Source organism: Prunus avium, chromosome 1 (assembly GCF_965620075.1).
Source record: "Prunus avium chromosome 1, drPruAviu1.hap1.1, whole genome shotgun sequence".
Classification (NCBI taxonomy): domain Eukaryota; kingdom Viridiplantae; phylum Streptophyta; class Magnoliopsida; order Rosales; family Rosaceae; genus Prunus; species Prunus avium.
In genome coordinates this window covers 41,742,774-41,760,104 of record NC_142284.1, presented here as the reverse complement: position 1 = coordinate 41,760,104, position 17,331 = coordinate 41,742,774, and the positions used below count along the sequence as shown (strand labels likewise).

The 17,331-nt window shown below is 36.8% G+C and overlaps 5 protein-coding genes across 7 annotated transcripts; 4 read left to right on the top strand and 1 right to left on the bottom strand.

Moving 5' to 3' along the window:
- LOC110751344 (xylan glycosyltransferase MUCI21-like) lies at nt 1–1,827 on the top strand. The gene is made up of 2 exons (XM_088248615.1): nt 1–145; nt 593–1,827. Exons 1-2 carry the CDS (start codon nt 1–3, stop codon nt 1,825–1,827), a joined length of 1,380 nt encoding a protein of 459 aa, XP_088104741.1.
- A 606-nt stretch (nt 1,828–2,433) lies between these two features.
- LOC110751416 (xylan glycosyltransferase MUCI21-like) lies at nt 2,434–4,945 on the top strand. 3 transcript variants are annotated; one of them, XM_021951889.2, is made up of 3 exons: nt 2,434–2,543; nt 2,833–2,991; nt 3,570–4,945. In XM_021951889.2, exons 2-3 carry the CDS (start codon nt 2,859–2,861, stop codon nt 4,811–4,813), a joined length of 1,377 nt encoding a protein of 458 aa, XP_021807581.2. In that variant the 5' UTR covers nt 2,434–2,543; nt 2,833–2,858; the 3' UTR covers nt 4,814–4,945. The 3 variants fall into 3 exon arrangements, with proteins under 3 accessions (XP_021807581.2, XP_088110330.1, XP_021807582.2); XM_088254204.1 differs by having other exon boundaries at nt 2,446–2,543; nt 2,836–2,991; XM_021951890.2 differs by lacking the exon at nt 2,434–2,543 and having other exon boundaries at nt 2,551–2,991; nt 3,573–4,945.
- A 3,891-nt stretch (nt 4,946–8,836) lies between these two features.
- Nucleotides 8,837–12,552, top strand: CM3 (chorismate mutase 3). The gene is made up of 6 exons (XM_021951821.2): nt 8,837–9,122; nt 10,021–10,243; nt 10,383–10,469; nt 10,608–10,751; nt 11,255–11,347; nt 11,464–12,552. The coding sequence occupies exons 1-6, from the start codon at nt 8,932–8,934 to the stop codon at nt 11,698–11,700; spliced, it is 975 nt and encodes a 324-aa protein (XP_021807513.1). The 5' UTR covers nt 8,837–8,931; the 3' UTR covers nt 11,701–12,552.
- On the top strand, nt 12,419–13,720 carry LOC110751371 (DUF538 family protein (Protein of unknown function, DUF538)). Its single transcript, XM_021951823.2, has 3 exons — nt 12,419–12,557; nt 12,916–12,970; nt 13,147–13,720. The coding sequence occupies exons 1-3, from the start codon at nt 12,456–12,458 to the stop codon at nt 13,524–13,526; spliced, it is 537 nt and encodes a 178-aa protein (XP_021807515.1). The 5' UTR covers nt 12,419–12,455; the 3' UTR covers nt 13,527–13,720.
- Nucleotides 13,721–13,760: 40 nt separating this feature from the next.
- On the bottom strand, nt 13,761–17,295 carry RRG (sporulation protein (DUF155)). The gene is made up of 7 exons (XM_021951820.2): nt 16,926–17,295; nt 16,447–16,558; nt 15,679–15,838; nt 15,085–15,233; nt 14,766–14,917; nt 14,289–14,403; nt 13,761–14,050 (listed from the first exon to the last, which is right to left on the bottom strand). The coding sequence occupies exons 1-7, from the start codon at nt 17,204–17,206 to the stop codon at nt 13,910–13,912; spliced, it is 1,110 nt and encodes a 369-aa protein (XP_021807512.1). The 5' UTR covers nt 17,207–17,295; the 3' UTR covers nt 13,761–13,909.
- Nucleotides 17,296–17,331: the final 36 nt, after the last annotated feature.

Genomic DNA, 17,331 nt, shown 5'->3' with positions numbered 1-17,331 from the left:
ATGACGAACAACAGATATTCAATAGCAACAATCTTATGGGTGTCACTGTTGGTGTTCTTTATTTTCCATGCTAGTCTCTCATCCAAGTTGAGATTACACTTCCAACAACTCAACCATTCGATTTCAACTAAGACTAGAGCGGCAGGTTTTTGCCTAACTATCACAACAAAATCTTCAATAAATTTCTGTATTCTTTTCTTTCCCTCTATCTTCTCTTCTTTTTTCCTTTTCTTTTTTCTTTCTTTACTTAACCCAATGTGTCGGGTTAAAGGTATGCTTATGCTTAGTTATCCCAATTTTATGCAACGCCTTCATAGATGCATGACTTCAGAATTAGTTTTACTCTAAACATCTACGCTTTATAACTTTTCGCGACTTAAGTCTTGTTGTATGTATTATTTTGTTCCGTATTGAGACTAATTGCATTCTCATGTGTTTTTATTGATATAGTTGCTTGAGAAATGTTGTTGATAGTGCAAAATTCTTGTTCAATTTGATTTGTGGGTTTCTGAGAGTCAAATAACAACTCTTTTATTTTTCAATTAACACCTTGATTAATGCGTTACCCTACAATTTGATTTGTGGGTTGCAGTTACTTTCAAAAATTTAACATCCAAATCAATGATCGGGCGGGACCCAAACTATTCGAGACCTTTGCAGTCCACTCCATCCACGCGGATCACCTGTACCCGTTCTCACAAATACTACGATTTCTGTTTCATCAACGGTTCGACGGTTCTGGACCCCACCACCTCCACATTCTTCATGGCAGACCCCACAGGGCCACCCTTGATGGAGAAAATCAAGCCCTACCCTCGAAAACTCGAGACTTCAACAATGTCGGGTATCAAAGAGCTGATCCTCACCTCAGGCCCACGAGCCCCAAAATGCCAAATCCAACACAATGCCCCAGCCCTTGTATTCAGTGCGGGCGGGTACACCGGAAACGTTTTCCATGATTTCAATGATGGGTTCAACCCTATCTTCATTATCGTCAACTCCATCCTTCACGATCAAGAGCCTGTCCTCGTGATGTCCAAGGCACGTGATTGGTGGGTTAGTAGGTACGGAGATTTACTACGAACCTTCACAAAGCACCCGATCATAAACCTCGATAATGATACTGCCAACCACTGTTTTACTTCTGCCAGTGTCGGTCTTACATCCCATGGGCTTGTGACCATAAATCCTAAATTGTTACATACCCCAAAAACGTTGGTCCATTTTCATGGCATCCTAGACAAAGCCTTCGGCCGAAACCACCACCATCCTAGGCCTTCGGGTTCCCGGCTGCGCCTTGTCTTAATAAGTCGAACCGGCGGTGTTGGCCGGGAGATGTTGAACCAAAATGAAGTGAAGCAAGCGGCGGAGAAGGTTGGTTTTGAAGTTGTTGTTTTTGTGCCATCTTCCACGACCGCTATGCATGTGGCTTATAATTTACTTAGCAAGAGCCATGCAATGGTTGGTGTACATGGAGCTGCCATGACCCACTTGTTGTTTATGAGGCCTGGCTCGGTGTTCATGCAAATTGTGCCTCTGGGCACCCATTGGTTGGCAAATGTGTGCTATGAAAGTCCAGCTAGGGCTATGGGGTTGCAGTACATTGACTATAGGATCAATGTAGAGGAGAGCAGCTTGGTAGACAAGTATGGCAAGGATGATATTGTGGTCAAGGACCCGGTTTCTAAAATGGGTTCCAATTGGTCCATGGAGGTTATGAAGATATATCTCAAGGAGCAAAACGTGAAGTTGGATTTGGATAGGTTTAATTGGCTTTTGAAGGCGGCTTATGATAAGGCCAAGAAATTCATGGACAAGGAAGGGTAGTGCATGCTTATGTATGTTGAAAATAATGATTAGATGATTAGCTAAATGTGTTTTTTTTTCTTCTTCTCAAAGATCAAGTTAATTGGTTAACACAAAATTAAATGACCTATTGGGAAGGGGCTTGTGATTGTTACAAGGACCCCTTAGCTATTCAATTAGTAGATTTTATTTTATCAACGGTAGTTCTATGTATTGTCTATGTTCTGATCATACCAATAGTTATGATTAAGATTCTCTCTCCAATAAAGATTGGTTACATACTTTTAATATTGGCCGGCCGTTGGATTGCATTCATTAAATGTGTTGGTAGTCTTTTAGATGCAATCCAACGGCCGATATTAAAAATATGTAACCAATTCTTAACTTAAATATACTTATTAGAGAATCTCCCTTTATTGATTAGGTAGTAACCAAGAACATTAAGAAAGGATTAGAACTTGCTAAAAGGAGAGAGATTTCAAAGTTAGCTGACTAATCATGGCAGGTACCACTAGTTAGCAATGTTTGGTGTAACTGACACAACATACACGTCCAAGAAAATGAAAGATTTTTCATTAACTGCAAGAATCTAATTGGATTGCATGCTTAAGCAAGCTTTAATTTTGGATAAAAAAAGAAAGAAAAGGAAAAGCTTTAATTTTCAACTTTCTTCATGTTCAAGTTCATTTTCCTTCAAAAAAGCATCATCACCAGCAGCAGCACAAGATCTAGCCCTGGTGAGTGAATTGGCACCTCATCTCATATACTTGTCAAAATTCCAATTCCCATTTTACTCCCTTTATATATAAAAAATAATTTAAAAAAAGGGTCAAACGTGTTTACGAATGTCTAATCTCTTTTCTTTTTATCTCCCCCACATTCAATCTTCTTGTACAATTCCACAGTTTTTTTTATCTGCATAAAAAAGCAGATTCAAAATTAAATTCCATCTTCATATATATATATATATAGAGAGAGAGAGAGAGAGAGAGAGAATTGGGTTGATGACATGTTGTGAATATGTAGCAGAAAAGTGGGCTAATTAAGGAAGGATGAAGAAGACAGTTTCGAGGGCTGCGCTGGTGGGAGTAGCGTTGTGCTTGTTTTTCATTATTTTCCAGATAAGCGTCTCATCCACCTCCAGATTTCTTAAATATGCTACCAATTCAGCCAAGCCTACTCAAGGTATGAATGAACAAATCAAATGCATGCCTTTCCTCCATTCATTTATAATTAATATTATTTATTTCTAATATCCATTTCCCAATCTTCCGTTTCAATTTATTTGTCAGACTCTCAGCCAATTATTTCGGTGTTAATTTGCATGTCCTCCACTTGTGTATTACTTGTCCTGAAGATTTTTAGTGGTCCACTCCACTGCTACCTAATATTGTTTTTCTTAATTACTATCCAAAAGTTTAAATTTTTATATAGAGTTGAAGTGCTGAAGAAGCATCTGATGCTTTTCTTGAAAACGCTTTTTCTGTCGATCGTTGTTGTCAGAAACGCTTTTAGTGGTGGTATTGTCTGTATAAGACAAGAATAATATTGATCTTGCTAGCTAATTGTGATTATTGACTAGTCTAGCTTTCTGTCATTTCCCACAAGTTAACATAAGTTGTGCCATTGACCTTTTTATTTTAATTGTTAACTTTCGGTTAAGTATATCTTAATTGATTCGTAATTACATGTAATTTGTCACAACTTGCACAATTATTCTCTGTATTATTTTTTACTATTTTCTTATTAAATTTCGATTTCAGAAGAAGGAACGCGTAAACTGAAGGCTATCAGTCAACCAAACTCACACCCTCCAAAATCTTTGCGACTTCCGGTGGAAAGCCCAATCATCTGTGATCGTACTGATATACGCTATGATCTCTGCTCAATCAACGGCCCAACTGTTCTGGACCCCGCCAAGTCCACATTCTTCACCATAGGCTCAGCCCTACATTCAATCATGGAAAAAGTCCAGCCCTACCCTCGAAAATTCGAAAAATTCATAATGCCTCGCATCAAGAACCTCACACTCACTTCTGGACCACGAAGGCCACCATGTAAAGTCCCACACAATGTTCCGGCCCTAGTATTCAGCGCGGGAGGGTATACCGGAAACTTCTTCCATGATTTCAACGACGGGTTCATCCCCCTCTTCATCACCGTCCACACGATCTTCCCCGATCAAGACTTCGTGATCGTGGTGTCTGAAGCTCCCAATTGGTGGCCTAGTAAGTATGCAGATCTATTGACAGTGTTCACCAAGCACCCTATCATTGTCCTTAAAAATGATTCTCCCACCCACTGTTTTCCTTCTGCCAAAATAGGCCTCATATCACATGGCTTCATGACTATAAACCAAACTTTACTACCCAACTCAAAAACGTTATTGGATTTTCGAATGCTCCTAGACAAAGCCTACACCCCACAAGCCCAACCCAAAGTCTTGACCTCCAAGCACACAAATCCTAGGCCCAAACTTGTGCTGGCCAGCCGCAAAGAAGCCAAGGGACGCTCGATCTTGAACCAAGAGAAAGTGATTAGGTTGATAAAGAAGGTGGGCTTTGATGTGGTTGTGTTTAAGCCCAAGAACAAAACCCCATTGAATGAATCTTATGCATTGCTGAATTCAAGCCATGCCATGGTTGGTGTTCATGGCGCTGCACTTACACACTCATTGTTCCTTAGGCCAGGCTCTGTGCTTGTGCAAGTGGTTCCGATTGGGGTTGAATGGGCGGCGTATGCGTTTTTCGGGAGGGTGGTGAAGGGTTTAAATTTGCAATATTCTGAGTATAAGATTGGGGTGGAAGAGAGTAGCTTGGTGGACAAGTATGGGAAGGGCAGCTTGTTGGTGAAAGACCCATTTGCACTTCAGAAAACAGGCTGGGACCCTGAGATTATGGACATTTACTTGAAGGAACAAAATGTCAAACTTGATTTGATCAGGTTCAAGGCTTGCTTGAAGGAGGCTTATATCAAGGCTAAGAGATTTATGGAGGCCAATGGTTGATTAGTGTTTTTACTGCTAACAATTTGAAGTTTTATTTATTTATTCATTTCAATAGGCAAATATTTGGGATTCTTTTTTCTTTTTTCTTGTAATGCTTGTCTAATTTAAATTATAATTTAAAGGCCTAGTTTTTGAGAGAATTGAACTCATTTATTTTATGATTTATAAAAAAGCTAGTAATTTAGTCACCAAACAACTAGAACATGCATGAATACTTGATACAACACTCGTCCAAGAAAACTAAAAAGATTTCTCTATATCGCATCTAATTTCTTAAGCAAGCTTTAATACTTTTGGTTTTTGTTTTGTTTTGTATATTTATTATACAAGCGATATTCTATTTTAATATAATTTAAATTACGAAAAGTGAAATTCAAACTCATATGCATAATGAAGAGCACATCCGTTTTATTCAACTTGGCTAAGCATGTCTACTGATTTTGTTTTCTTAAAGATGGGAATTGAAGCTTAATTAGTTTCAAAGTAATTGCCCAAGACAAGTATGGGAGAAGAACAATTTGCTGCTCAAAGACCATCTACCCTTCAGAAAAAAAATGTCAAACTTGACATTTGACTGAGTTTGTGGTAGATTGGTAGTGGGTTTGTGCTTAATTTTTTTATTGTATACCAAATCAGCATCTTATGATCCTCCAGATTTCTTAATGCAACCTATTCATAGAATAGTCAAGGTATCAAATGCAGCTCGCAAGTTGAAGTTGATTATATTTAAAATATTTGTTTCCTCCTCATATTTTTAAAATTATATTTCTACTTATTTCTTTAAGCCGATTTATGTGTTAATTATTTGATCGTAGCTGGTCAAATAAAACCTAAAATTATTACTTAAACACCATGTGATGTGATGTATTGATATATTTATTTATTCTTTTATCAAATGTGATGTATTAGTTTAGTGCTGCGATAAGGTTAAAAGATTTGAAAGCGAGTGTTTTGTTTGGAATTTTAGAGAAGGTAATTTGAAGTCAGTTCTTTTCCAACAAATAGACGAGAACACCACTAGTTTAGTTGTAGCGTGAATCTTTTTAGAGATTTTCTATTTAAACCCCATACTTCTCTTAGTTTACCCTATATTCTAAGTTCACCCCATCTTTTAATTTAAAATTTCACAATTTCTAAGAAAATCCCACTATCTTCCCAAACTACCCTTAAATACACCCCAAACTGAAAAAATAAGAAATAAAAGAGATTTTCTATTTAAACCCCACAATTTTCTTTGTTCCCAGCAAAAAATACACAAACAAATAGAACCCTAAACCCGAAATTTAATACTTTCTAGAGAAAGAGAACAAATTTACCTCTCTCCAAGAACTGTAACTGGAATTCCAACACTCGGGTTTATTGAGTTGATAATCAACAAGTCTTTCCATCAACTCCCACGCATATTTAAAGAGGTAGGCTTGTCAATTTTCTATGTCTTTAAAATAGAAGAGTAATCTGGCAATAGGATGTAGAGGAGTTTGTATTTTTCTAAAACTTGATATGAAGAGTGGTGAGGTGTGTGGGGTGTGTATAGATGTACTAAGGTTAATTATTAAGTTGGATGACCTTTTTTTCGCTTTTTACACAATAATAAAATTTACAGCTTAATGATTTAAGTATTGGGGTGAACAAAGAGAAGTGCGGGGTTTAAATAGAAAATCTCATCTTTTTTAAGATTATGCTTTTGTTTATGTCTTTTATGTTTGGGTATTGGATAGTATTGGATGGTTATCTAATGTACACTCTTATGGTATAAAGCATATTTTCCAACAACAAAAAAATATCTCAAGTTCTTTTTTGGCCAAAAATAATCTTAAGTTTATCATTTAATTAATTTTGATAAAATTGTATTCACTATTTATGAAAGACGGTACATAAGTATTTTTAGTATGGTAATTATTGTTTACCGCCATAATTGTGAATATTAAGTAGGTCTTTGTTCCCTATGTTTGTATCAGGCCACAAATCTTTTTTAAGATTATATTTTTTGTTCATATTTCTCATGTTTGGGTATCAAATAGTATTGGATGCTTCACTATTATCTAATGTATCGTGCTTATTTTGTCTTGGATAAAGCATCTTTTCCAACAAAAAGAATCTCAAGTTTTTTTTTTCGCCAAAAATAACCTTAACTTTATCATTTTAAGTAATTTTGTAAAATGATAGTTGTGAATATTAAGTAGGTTCTTTGTTCCTCGTGATTGCATTAGAACATGAACATTTTTTAAGATTACGCTATTGTTTATGGCTCTCACGTTAATTTTTGAATGATTTTATCCTATATGTTGTATATTCATATAGTGCTTCTAGTTTTGAATTAAGCATCTTTCCCAACAAAAAGAATCTCAAGTTCTTTTTTTTTTTGTTTTTTTTTGCGCTAGTGTGGGGTTCTTTTTGTTCCAGTAGCTCTATGTGGACTTGGGCTACTGTAAAGAGAAAATGAAGTTGCCCATTTGCCTGGGTTCAAGAACTAAGCCCCAAAATACTTCGAAAGAATGGTGATTCTTAGAGAATACTTTGGTTTTTCTCACCAAGTAGATAATGATTGTTGTGAACTGCAATTTTGGCTTGGCTTGAGTGGCTTGTGGTGTGGGAGCTAAGTCTCCATGAGTTTAGCAAGAGTGTCTGCTTGAGTTGAAACAAAGTTTTGGATGAAGGCTATTTTAGGGCTTGGAATGGTTTCTGATTTCTGGGGGTAAAAGGAGAGGATGAAGGATTAAGCTTGAGTGTTACCAGTAGTGGGTGCATGGCTTGCTCACTATATCTTGTTGTCATTGGTTTAACCATTGCCCCATTTTATAGGCGTTGGAGCTCAAACACTTCTTGAGTGTTTGAGTCTCTCGCAAAAGTTGGTGACACAGTGAATTTGTTTATGATTAAATGTGGTTTCGGGTGACAGAAGGTAAGAAGTTAGGGGTTAGATAATAAGTGTAGGAAATACTGGTAGCATAGACGTGGATTTAGTGCTGGAAGGTAGGAAATTGTTGGTCGGATAATAAAGGCTGGAAGAAGACATGCTCTCTACTTGGGTTTTGGTTCTCCCAAGCAGTCCAAAACCTCTATTTCTTGAACCTTTTGATGGGCCTCATTGATCTTTGTAACCATCCACACCACAACCCGCTCAGTAAGTCCCATGCATGTATGTGGCTTGGGCCCACTTAAGCTTGTCGGGTGATTTAGCATAGGATAATATATTATTTGCTTGACATGACATATACACTATTTCTATATTTATTGAATGGATAAATTCCCAAAATACAACTTGGATTAACGCATGGCCAACATTATATGTTATATTGGGCTTTAAACATTCTTGGGTTTCTCGTGACATTTTGGGCTTTTATAGCTAGAAATAATCTCAAGTTTATCATTTTAAATAATTTTGTAAAACGATAATTGTGAATATTAAGTAGGTTATTTGTTCTTTGTGATTGCATTAGAATGTGAACATTTTACGCTATTGTTTACGGCTCTCACATTAATTTTCGAATGATTTTATCCTATTATGGTACTTCTTCTTTTTTTTTTTGTTGGTGAAAATGGCACTTCTATTTTTGAGTTAAGCATATTTTCCAACAAAGAGAATCTCAAGTTTTTTTTTTTTGCCAAAAATAATCTCAAGTTTATCATTTTAAGTAATTTTATAAAATAATACTTGTGAATATTAAGTAGGTTCTTTGTTCCTTGTGATTGCGTTAGAACGTGAATATTTTTTAAAATTACACTATTGTTTATGGCTCTCACGTTAATTTTTGAATGCTTTTATTCTATCCATTGTATATTTTTATGGTGCTTCTATATTTGAATTAAGCATCTTTTCCAACAAAAGAGAAGAAGTAGGTTTTAAGCATAATTGTGAAAATTACGCATATGAAATCTGGATGGAGAGATTATATGTGGCAGTGTCAAATTTGACCAAATTAGTTCTACAATTTTTATTTTTCTTTTTCGCACGTGTGAAATTACATTATTATAACATGGGTTTCAAAATAGCGGTTATGTAAGTAAGCACGGGGGTGCAATTAGATGGACTATAAATAAAACGTAATACGTTAATCTTCTCCCTCTCTTTCACTCCCAAATCAAATCAAGCCAGTAAAATCACCACCACCACCGCCATGGATGCCCATCTGCTAAAAGCTTCAATGCTTAGCCCTTCAGCCCCCAACACCTCAAGATCTTCAAGACCCACTCCGCATTTGGTCTCCCACACCATTTTTAAGACCACCAACAATGTCTTTCGATCCAACGCCTGGAGAAAACCTTACCATTCTCTCCGAGTTTCTTCTTCTCCAACCTCTCCCATCAGGTACAGTCTTATACACACAATTTTGCGTACCAGTATGTTCATCTACATTGATTAGGCTCATTTTTCATTGTTGTTGTTATGAGAAATGTATGCTTGTTTGTGAAAGAGAGTAGATTGGGATTTGATTTCATATACCCTGCAAGTACACTTGTTTGTCAGGAGGGTTTCTGTATGATATACTTGCAAGGAAGGTTTTTTTTTTTTTTTTTTTGGGTATAATGTGCACTCGATTAGGAAATTTACAGCACAGTTTTGGAACAGAATCCCATTAGAATTTTACCAATCTAGTTCAATCTTAGATAGCTTTCAAATGGTGGTTAGTTTATATTTTTGAGTATTTTCCGGGGAATCAGTCAAAGTTTTGCCACAATCAGTGTAATTATTAGAGAACTCTACTTCTGGCATGGTAGCTTTTCCAGAACCAGGATATACATTGCAAAGCAACCTGTTGAGGCTACCAATGTAGTCCAACAGTTAATTATGATTTGCCTGCAAGAAAGCCCAATCTTGGTTTTTTCTAGCAGTGGATTAAATTATTTAATTATGATCAGCTGACTCATTTGATACTTTCATTTGTCAGGACTCAGGTGAGGTGGTTTTGTTATTTGTTTGTACTTGCAAATGGATTACTTTATTATTATGCTTGAGATCGAACGAGAAAATCAAGCTACTGTTACAAATAAAATAACTTGGGTCTTCCAGCCAAATGCTGCATGTGTTGTAAACTCATGTTACGTTTATCCAGGCAACCATAAATTTATCCATGGCATACTTAAGAAATCATAACTAGTTCATATGCGCAGAACAATGACTAGGTATCAGGAGGGTTATGTTGTCTCATTTGACAGGCCATTTTTGGCAGGCTAACTTCTGATATTGCATATTCTATTTCATATAGATATTCAAGGAAGAAAAGGGTGGATGAGAGTGAAAGTTTAACTCTGGACAGTATAAGACACTCTTTAATTCGACAAGAGGATAGCATAATATTTAGCCTTTTGGAGAGGGCTCAGTATTGTTATAATGCAGACACATATGACCATGATGCCATCTCGGTGGAAGGATTTCATGGGTCGCTGGTTGAGTATATGGTCTGGGAAACTGAAAAGCTCCATGCGCAGGTAATCTAAAAGAGATTGAAAAGATTGGTATAACTACTACAATCCTATTGTTAATGAATGCTACGCACTACACCTGAAGAAGGGAGCCCCTGTCATAATGTCAGAAATTTTGTTAATTGATTTTCATTGTGCGAGCCAGGTTGGCAGATACAAGAGCCCAGATGAGCATCCTTTCTTCCCAGCATATTTACCTGAGCCAAAGCTTCCCCCTTTGCAGTACCCACAGGTATATTGCAAATATACAGAATCTGGTACTTACCTATGTTAATGTGATCTATAAATTCAAAGTTCTCATCTAGAAAATTTGAAGGTACTTTTCATTGATATTATCGCTGAGTGTGGTCTTTTTCTGATGTGCAACTAGGTTCTGCATCCTTGTGCCGCTTCAATTAATATAAACAATAAGCTTTGGGATATGTATTTTAGAAACCTTCTTCCCAGATTAGTCAAAGCTGGAGATGATGGTAATTGTGGATCAGCTGCTGTTTGTGACACACTTTGTTTGCAGGTAAGCCATTCAGCTACTCTTAACTGAATTGTGTAGATCTTCATGATTCTCACTTCTGTAAATTTACTTTTTAAACACACGATACGATAAAAACTAGCTAAACACACATATAATATAGTTTAGGGAGTTAAGTGTCGCATTGTAATAGTTGAGAGGCTTGTTTTTATTTGTTCTCTGTTTTCGTCTCTTTTGTCTGTGGCGTCTGGCCTGGGCGGGCCTTCTAGTTGTCATTTTGTTTGTATTGGCTTTGGTGCCTTTTGGCCTTTATTGAAATGTTTCTTCAGACCAAAAAGAAGAAAAAGTAGAAAAAGTGTCACATTATAAGGTTCAGGGGGTATTAGTGAGTTTTCTCCTTGCTGCAGTCTTCCTCTCTGAATTTTCAGTCAATAAGCTAATATTTGCCATGCTTCTTATATAAAGAATTTGCCCTTATTGGTATCAGAGTCTACATCAATCGTTTTTAACCTAAAAATCCTTCCAATGTTGGTTGTTTGTCACAACAGGCACTGTCGAAGAGAATCCACTATGGTAAATTTGTTGCAGAGGCCAAATTTCTTCAATACCCAGCTGAATATGAGACTGCCATTAGAGCACAAGTAAAGCTCCTTCCTCTCATTGATGTGCCCTGATTTCATGCCTTGCTTGATGATTTATAATGCCACATTTTAATGCCTTTTGTTTTCTTTCTTGTGGTGGTATGTGGTTGTTGCAGGATAGGACTCAATTGATGGCCTTGCTGACATTCGAAACAGTGGAAGAGGCGATCCAAAAGAGAGTAGAGATGAAGGCCAAAACTTATGCCCAAGAAGTAACAATCCCCCAAGAGGAAGATGAAGCAAGTCCTGTATACAAAATCAAGCCACATTTAGTTGCTAGTCTGTATCGAGATTGGATCATGCCTCTGACAAAGGAAGTTCAGGTTGAATACCTATTGAGAAGATTGGATTAAAAATGAAAAATAAAATAAAATAAAATAAAAAGAAGTTAAACAGCCATCTTGTTTTTTAGAGTTCCACCCCTGGTGGGATTTTATAATATATTGCGGATGTGAAGGACTTGTAACTGTTATCAGTGAACTTGTCATTCTTATCTTTGAGAAACTCAACTTACATGAAAGATTTGTCTACCAATTTTTTCCAAATTAGGGTTTAAAGGATTCTTCCCGCATGTATGTCCAAAGGTCGTTGTCACTGGTCACTGACTGTGGCCTGGAAATTACGCGACCTTTGACCCCACCATGTGCAGAGCAACTTTAGCATCCAAAAGGGTAACAAAATATGTGACTTGTAGTTGGTATTAGAGAGTTTTTACCTTTATTTATTTATTTGTAAACTAAAGTATTCAACTTTTCTTTAGTAAAAACAAGAGAAAACATACTGAGGGAAATTTTGAACTTTTTTTTTTTTTGGTGTCTCTTCTTTCTCGGGTCTGTCTGAGGAGTCTGAGGGAAAGTTTGAAACTTTGAATTGAAGCCATAATAACTGTAAAAATCGGCGGCCGACTCACGAGGCAGCGTGACTTTACTCTCTCGCTATAAATTCGTCATTTGTTGATAATTGTGAGGGCGCATTTTTGTCTCCATTCTCCTCCCGCTTCGGACTTGACTAGAGCGGATTACTTTACCTATAAATACTCATCACTGCTTGCTTACTCACCACCAGTGTACTCATTAGAGAGAGAGAGAGAGAGAGAGAGAGAGAGAGAATGGAGAGAGCTCTAACAAAAGTGAACAGCTTAAAAGTTGGAAGCTTGTGGATCTCAAAGAAAGCTAAGGAAGAGTTCTCTAACATCTCTGACGACCTCACTGTAAGTACAGATGTTGTGCCCTTTTTGCTTTTCCTTTGTGTAATGTGGCTTGGCTGAAGTTTTGCCCAGTTCATGATTTTCTGCTAATTTTGCTTTCCTCGTGTGTAATTACGGGTGGATGAGATCTGATCTGTTAGGTTTTTGGCTGAGAAAAAGTGAGTTGGAAGATGGGTTTTGGATGAATATGAGAATAGAGGAATGGGGGTGGATGATTTAGGATTTTTTAACGATTTCCAGTTTCCCTGGTTCATTCATGATGGCTTTTGTCTCTGGAAAACAATCGCTTGTTAAACCAAACATGGGGTAACCAAACTGAGATTTTGTGCATTCTTCTTAAGTAGTATGTTTGTTGTTGCAGACTTTCTCAAATACTGTCGAGGAGAAGGCAAAATGGGTTTTCAACAAACTAAAAGGTGTGGAACAATATCTACTATAGTATCATTAGTATGCCTAAATGCAGACCAGGCAATATTTTGAACTTGCATCATATTATTATTACTTGTCAAATTCATTTCATGTTAAACCAACAGCATATTTTCTTGTTTATTGATCAAAAGATAGTTTCTCTTCCTTGTTGGTTCACCTACAGGAAAGCCACCAAAAAGCTTACCAGATCTCCTTCGAGAGTACAACTTGCCGCCGGGGCTCTTTCCGCAGAACATAACCTGTTATGAGTTTACTGAATCAAACGCCAAGCTGATAGTGTATTTGCCCTCTTCATGTGAAGTTAGCTTCAAGGATTCTTCTGTTATACGGTACGCAACCCGGGTAAAGGCAATTCTTCTGAGGGGAAAGCTCACAGGGATAGAGGGAATGAAGACAAAGGTTGTAGTATGGGTTAAGGTCACTTGTGTGGCAGTCGAAAGTTCCAAGTCCGATAAGGTGTGGTTTACAGCCGGCGTTAAGAAGTCAAGACCCAAGGATGCCTACATAACACCCCTTGACTTTGTTAGAGTAGACGAATTCTAAGCTTTTGGAGTAAAATGTAATGGGAAGATGATCTGAATTCTTGCAGCTTCTTACTTAATTCGCATTGGCATTTATATAGCTGCTTCTTGTTTGACTGCTTCAAATGCAGAGCATTGTTATGTGGTTATCTCACAATTTGGCCTTTGGATAAATATTATTGGGATCGATAATGCAATTGCTTCTTTTGCGCTTGATGTGCATTGTGTTTTATACATTTTATACAGTAAAACTCAATTTAATATTGAAACTTGCAATTCAATTAGGAGTAAATCAGAGAATTTTTGACAGTTTGATAGAATATTCATAAAAATTCACTTTTCTTTGTCGACAAAATTTTCTATAGTGGCTTTGGCTGCTGCAACTTTTCTCATCTACTTCCCAGATTACAAAGATGCTGCATTTGAATCACGAACAATCTCGTATAGTGATATAATGTTCTCTATACTCAATAGGAAGATGATGCACCATTCCAGAAGATCCGATTTTCTATTTTGAAGGACTTCTTGCAAGAAATGAATGTTGTGCTGCAAAGAAAGAGTGGTTTAGTTCAAAGAAAATATGAAATTATTCAAAGACAATATCTACACGTGCAAAATACCATCTTTCAACTTTCTATAAGTAACTTCTTGTCCATTCATATGCTTTTCCAAGTAATATATCCTAATTATATCCTCTTTTTAGTCAACCTCTTATGAGACAGAAGTAAGTCTCCATGATTTACGAACCAAGATGAATTTATAATGCTTACAAGGGAAAAAATACCTCTACAAATTTTAATTTAAAATCCAAGTTTCCAAAGCGTTGTGTAACCTCATACTCTTCCCGAAGGTACTCATGTATTTTAGCATATTTTGCATCCCTCCAAGCAATTTCTGATCTGATGGATAAAGAACAAAATTAATATGAGAAGCTGCAATGTGAAGTTGTGAACCAAGCTGATGTATTCAAGTAGTTGAAGCAGTGTCAGATAAGAAAACATGTCAACTGATGAAATCATAAAATTTGGGTTTAATCTGATCTTAGCTCAGCTAAGTCATAGTATATTTTCTGAATTTTCAAAATAAGTTGGTACCAAGATTTCTAATCCAGAACAGGGGAGAAGTTGAAATCAATGAGAAGAAGAACCATATTCAATTTCCAGGTCAGTAAGAAAACTAGATCATCATGTTTACAGAAGGACCAACTCAAAATGCAAAAGATTATCACTAAAAAAAATCCAAGGACAGATAATGGCATTACCTCTCAAAAAGACCAACTTTAAGAATTACATCAGCTAGGTTTGAGTTAGCCTTCCCAACAAGTTGAAGGAGCTTCTTTTTATGCATTGTGAAAGTTCCAGTTTTCTCCATGCCACGATTTATATCTGCAAACTCTTCAACCATACCATCAACCTAGAGAGAGAGACCCACGCAACCGCAGCGTGGGCAGGGAATGGAGAGATTTAGATTGTAATGATATAAGATACAAGGATCTCCAAAGAATTTGAAATGCAGCTGTAAGCAAGATAGAAACACAATGCGATCTTTTCGCATAAAATTGAATCCTTGATAAGAATTACCTGTGATACGAAATAATCTAAAGCAATGCTTTGGCCAAGCACACTTCCAATAATGCGAATAGCATCAGTGTCCAAAGTTTTAAGAACTATGTAGTCTGGGCCACCCTGCATGTCCTCCTCCAGCTTTGGCTTCTCTCTTACGGCATAATCTAATGCAAGCACACGCAAAGAGCCAAAAAGTAAATTAGGGTTCGTTTCGGAGTGATTCTGCATATGCCAAAAAGAGCTTCTATGGAGAATCAATTCTCCAAATAATCACTTCTATGGAGAATCATTTCTTTAAGTAATTTTATGGAGAAGCACATAGGTGGTGCTTATACTCAGAATCACTTAAAATCACTTAATGTGATTATATGGAGAAGCACATGGGAGGTGGTTCTCCCCAGAAGTGATTCTGGCCTATCCAGAATCCAGAATCACCCCTAAACGAGCCCTTAATTATCATAATAATTCAAAATGTTTCAACCTTTTCCTTTTCAGAGTACATCAATATCTAGAAAAATATTAGCATTTGATGATTCAGTGGAGTTGAACTTAAATCATGTGTAAGATCAAATCAAGAGCTCAAATGAAATAGAACTTAAAGAAATTTACCGTCTTTCCTCATCTCTGGAAGTAATCCAGAAGCATGCCTTATAACTATATCAAGGTAAGCTCCAACTTCATGGTCCTCAACATTAAACAGAACAGCAGATCCATACTGGAATACGACCATGTAACGACAGTAGCTCGGTTTCCCCCAGATTCCAAGTTCCTAAACGACAACAGAACTGTCATATTAATTATACTCAACGCTGCTATTAGTTAGTACCAAAAAAGAAAAGTAGACTTGTAGTCAATAGGACATCAATCAGTCATTCCATATGTAGCATATCCCAGAAAGTATATGAAGAAAATAGCTTATTCAACTATGCAAATTCAAGCATCTGTTTCAACACAAGAGACAATATGCTCATAGCAGTCGGTAAAAAGAGCTCCATAGGTTAGTACGAGGAGTGATCAAGGTTCCATTGGACCATCTGAATGACCACATACCTCTTCACAGGGGACAAAATAACAAATAAACAAAAAATATCTGATTGGCAAACTAGCCTGAGGAGATATGCAGTTGTAACTCTGTTCTGATTTATGAAAAAGTTATTCAAAATTGCTTAAAGCAAATTAGTATAAAATTCAGTTCAAATTCCTCTTATTATTGCTCAAAAAAGAAAAATGAATGCATTGCACTGCCTCAATGCAAATTTAATGCCCCAAAAATCATTTCTTTATATATATCATGAGGCAGAATAGTCTGAACAAGGAAATTTAGTTAGAAAAAGAACTTCAACCAAGCAAAGTATCTTATTAATAAAATCATCTTACAGCATTTTGTGAAGGGAAATCGCAAAATCTGAGGGCAATATAATTTGTTGAGCGAGAAGAAGGAGGAATGACATTGCTTAAATTCTCGGCTTGCATGCTCTTCAAATTGATACTGCGAAAACCATGAATCTGAGAAAGCCAAATCATAAAGAACATAGCCAGAAGAACTGAGAAAGTGAGAGAGAACAAAGAGTGGAAGCGCCCCAGTACAAAATTCGTGACAGACCCAAAAATGAAAATCAGAATCCCAGATCAGATATAAGAAAATGAAGAGCATAGAAGCATTAAAACAGTATAAAATAGTCAGAAAGTTGAAAACAACGGCTTAAAGCAAGGTTCTTTTAAGGAAAGTGATTAGCTTGAAGAAACCATATGAGCCTATATCAAACGAAAAACACATATGAAGATGTCATAAATATATGTCGGAACAATCAAAACCCGCATGAAGATTCAGATAAGTAAGAGCTATAATGGCTAACCTGGTACAAAGAAAGTAGGCTTTAACAGGAACTTTTTTGGTTTCCTCGTCTTCTTGAGCTTGGCTGTGGGCATAATAATGAGGCTCAGAGTCATAATCATTGGTATCAATGGAAACCCGAGATGGGATTGCAGAGAAAGGTCTTGAATTGACGAAGTGAAAGCAGAAGATGGGGCTTGAAGGACGTAAGAGATGGAAAGGAGGCTTCGCAGCTACAGAAGATTTGGAAGCTGTGGTGGCTACGTGATTGAGGAGACGAGAAGCGGCTCTCCACCTCCCCATTCACTGAAATTCAAGGTTTTGGAAGTTAATTTTACTGCCGTGTTTGCCGTTTCTTCGGTTTTTTCAAGTGGGGCAAAGTTTTGTTAGTTGTTGCCTGCAGCTTGTACTCTATTCCAACTTTGTTG

Coding starts and splice junctions, on each gene's coding strand:
- LOC110751416 (XM_021951889.2), top strand. CDS start 2,859: ATGAAGAAGACAGTTTCGAGGGCTGCGCTGGTGGGAGTAGCGTTGTGC. Junction 2,992..3,569: donor TTCAGCCAAGCCTACTCAAG/GTATGAATGAAC, acceptor TTTCGATTTCAG/AAGAAGGAACGCGTAAACTG.
- CM3 (XM_021951821.2), top strand. CDS start 8,932: ATGGATGCCCATCTGCTAAAAGCTTCAATGCTTAGCCCTTCAGCCCCC. Junction 9,123..10,020: donor TCTCCAACCTCTCCCATCAG/GTACAGTCTTAT, acceptor TATTTCATATAG/ATATTCAAGGAAGAAAAGGG. Junction 10,752..11,254: donor GTGACACACTTTGTTTGCAG/GTAAGCCATTCA, acceptor TTGTCACAACAG/GCACTGTCGAAGAGAATCCA.
- RRG (XM_021951820.2), bottom strand. CDS start 17,206: ATGGGGAGGTGGAGAGCCGCTTCTCGTCTCCTCAATCACGTAGCCACC. Junction 14,404..14,765: donor AAAGTTGGTCTTTTTGAGAG/GTAATGCCATTA, acceptor TTTATCCATCAG/ATCAGAAATTGCTTGGAGGG. Junction 14,051..14,288: donor TTAAATTAAAATTTGTAGAG/GTATTTTTTCCC, acceptor CTTTCTTTGCAG/CACAACATTCATTTCTTGCA.
- LOC110751371 (XM_021951823.2), top strand. CDS start 12,456: ATGGAGAGAGCTCTAACAAAAGTGAACAGCTTAAAAGTTGGAAGCTTG. Junction 12,558..12,915: donor ACATCTCTGACGACCTCACT/GTAAGTACAGAT, acceptor TTGTTGTTGCAG/ACTTTCTCAAATACTGTCGA. Junction 12,971..13,146: donor GGTTTTCAACAAACTAAAAG/GTGTGGAACAAT, acceptor GTTCACCTACAG/GAAAGCCACCAAAAAGCTTA.
- LOC110751344 (XM_088248615.1), top strand. CDS start 1: ATGACGAACAACAGATATTCAATAGCAACAATCTTATGGGTGTCACTG. Junction 146..592: donor AACTAAGACTAGAGCGGCAG/GTTTTTGCCTAA, acceptor TGTGGGTTGCAG/TTACTTTCAAAAATTTAACA.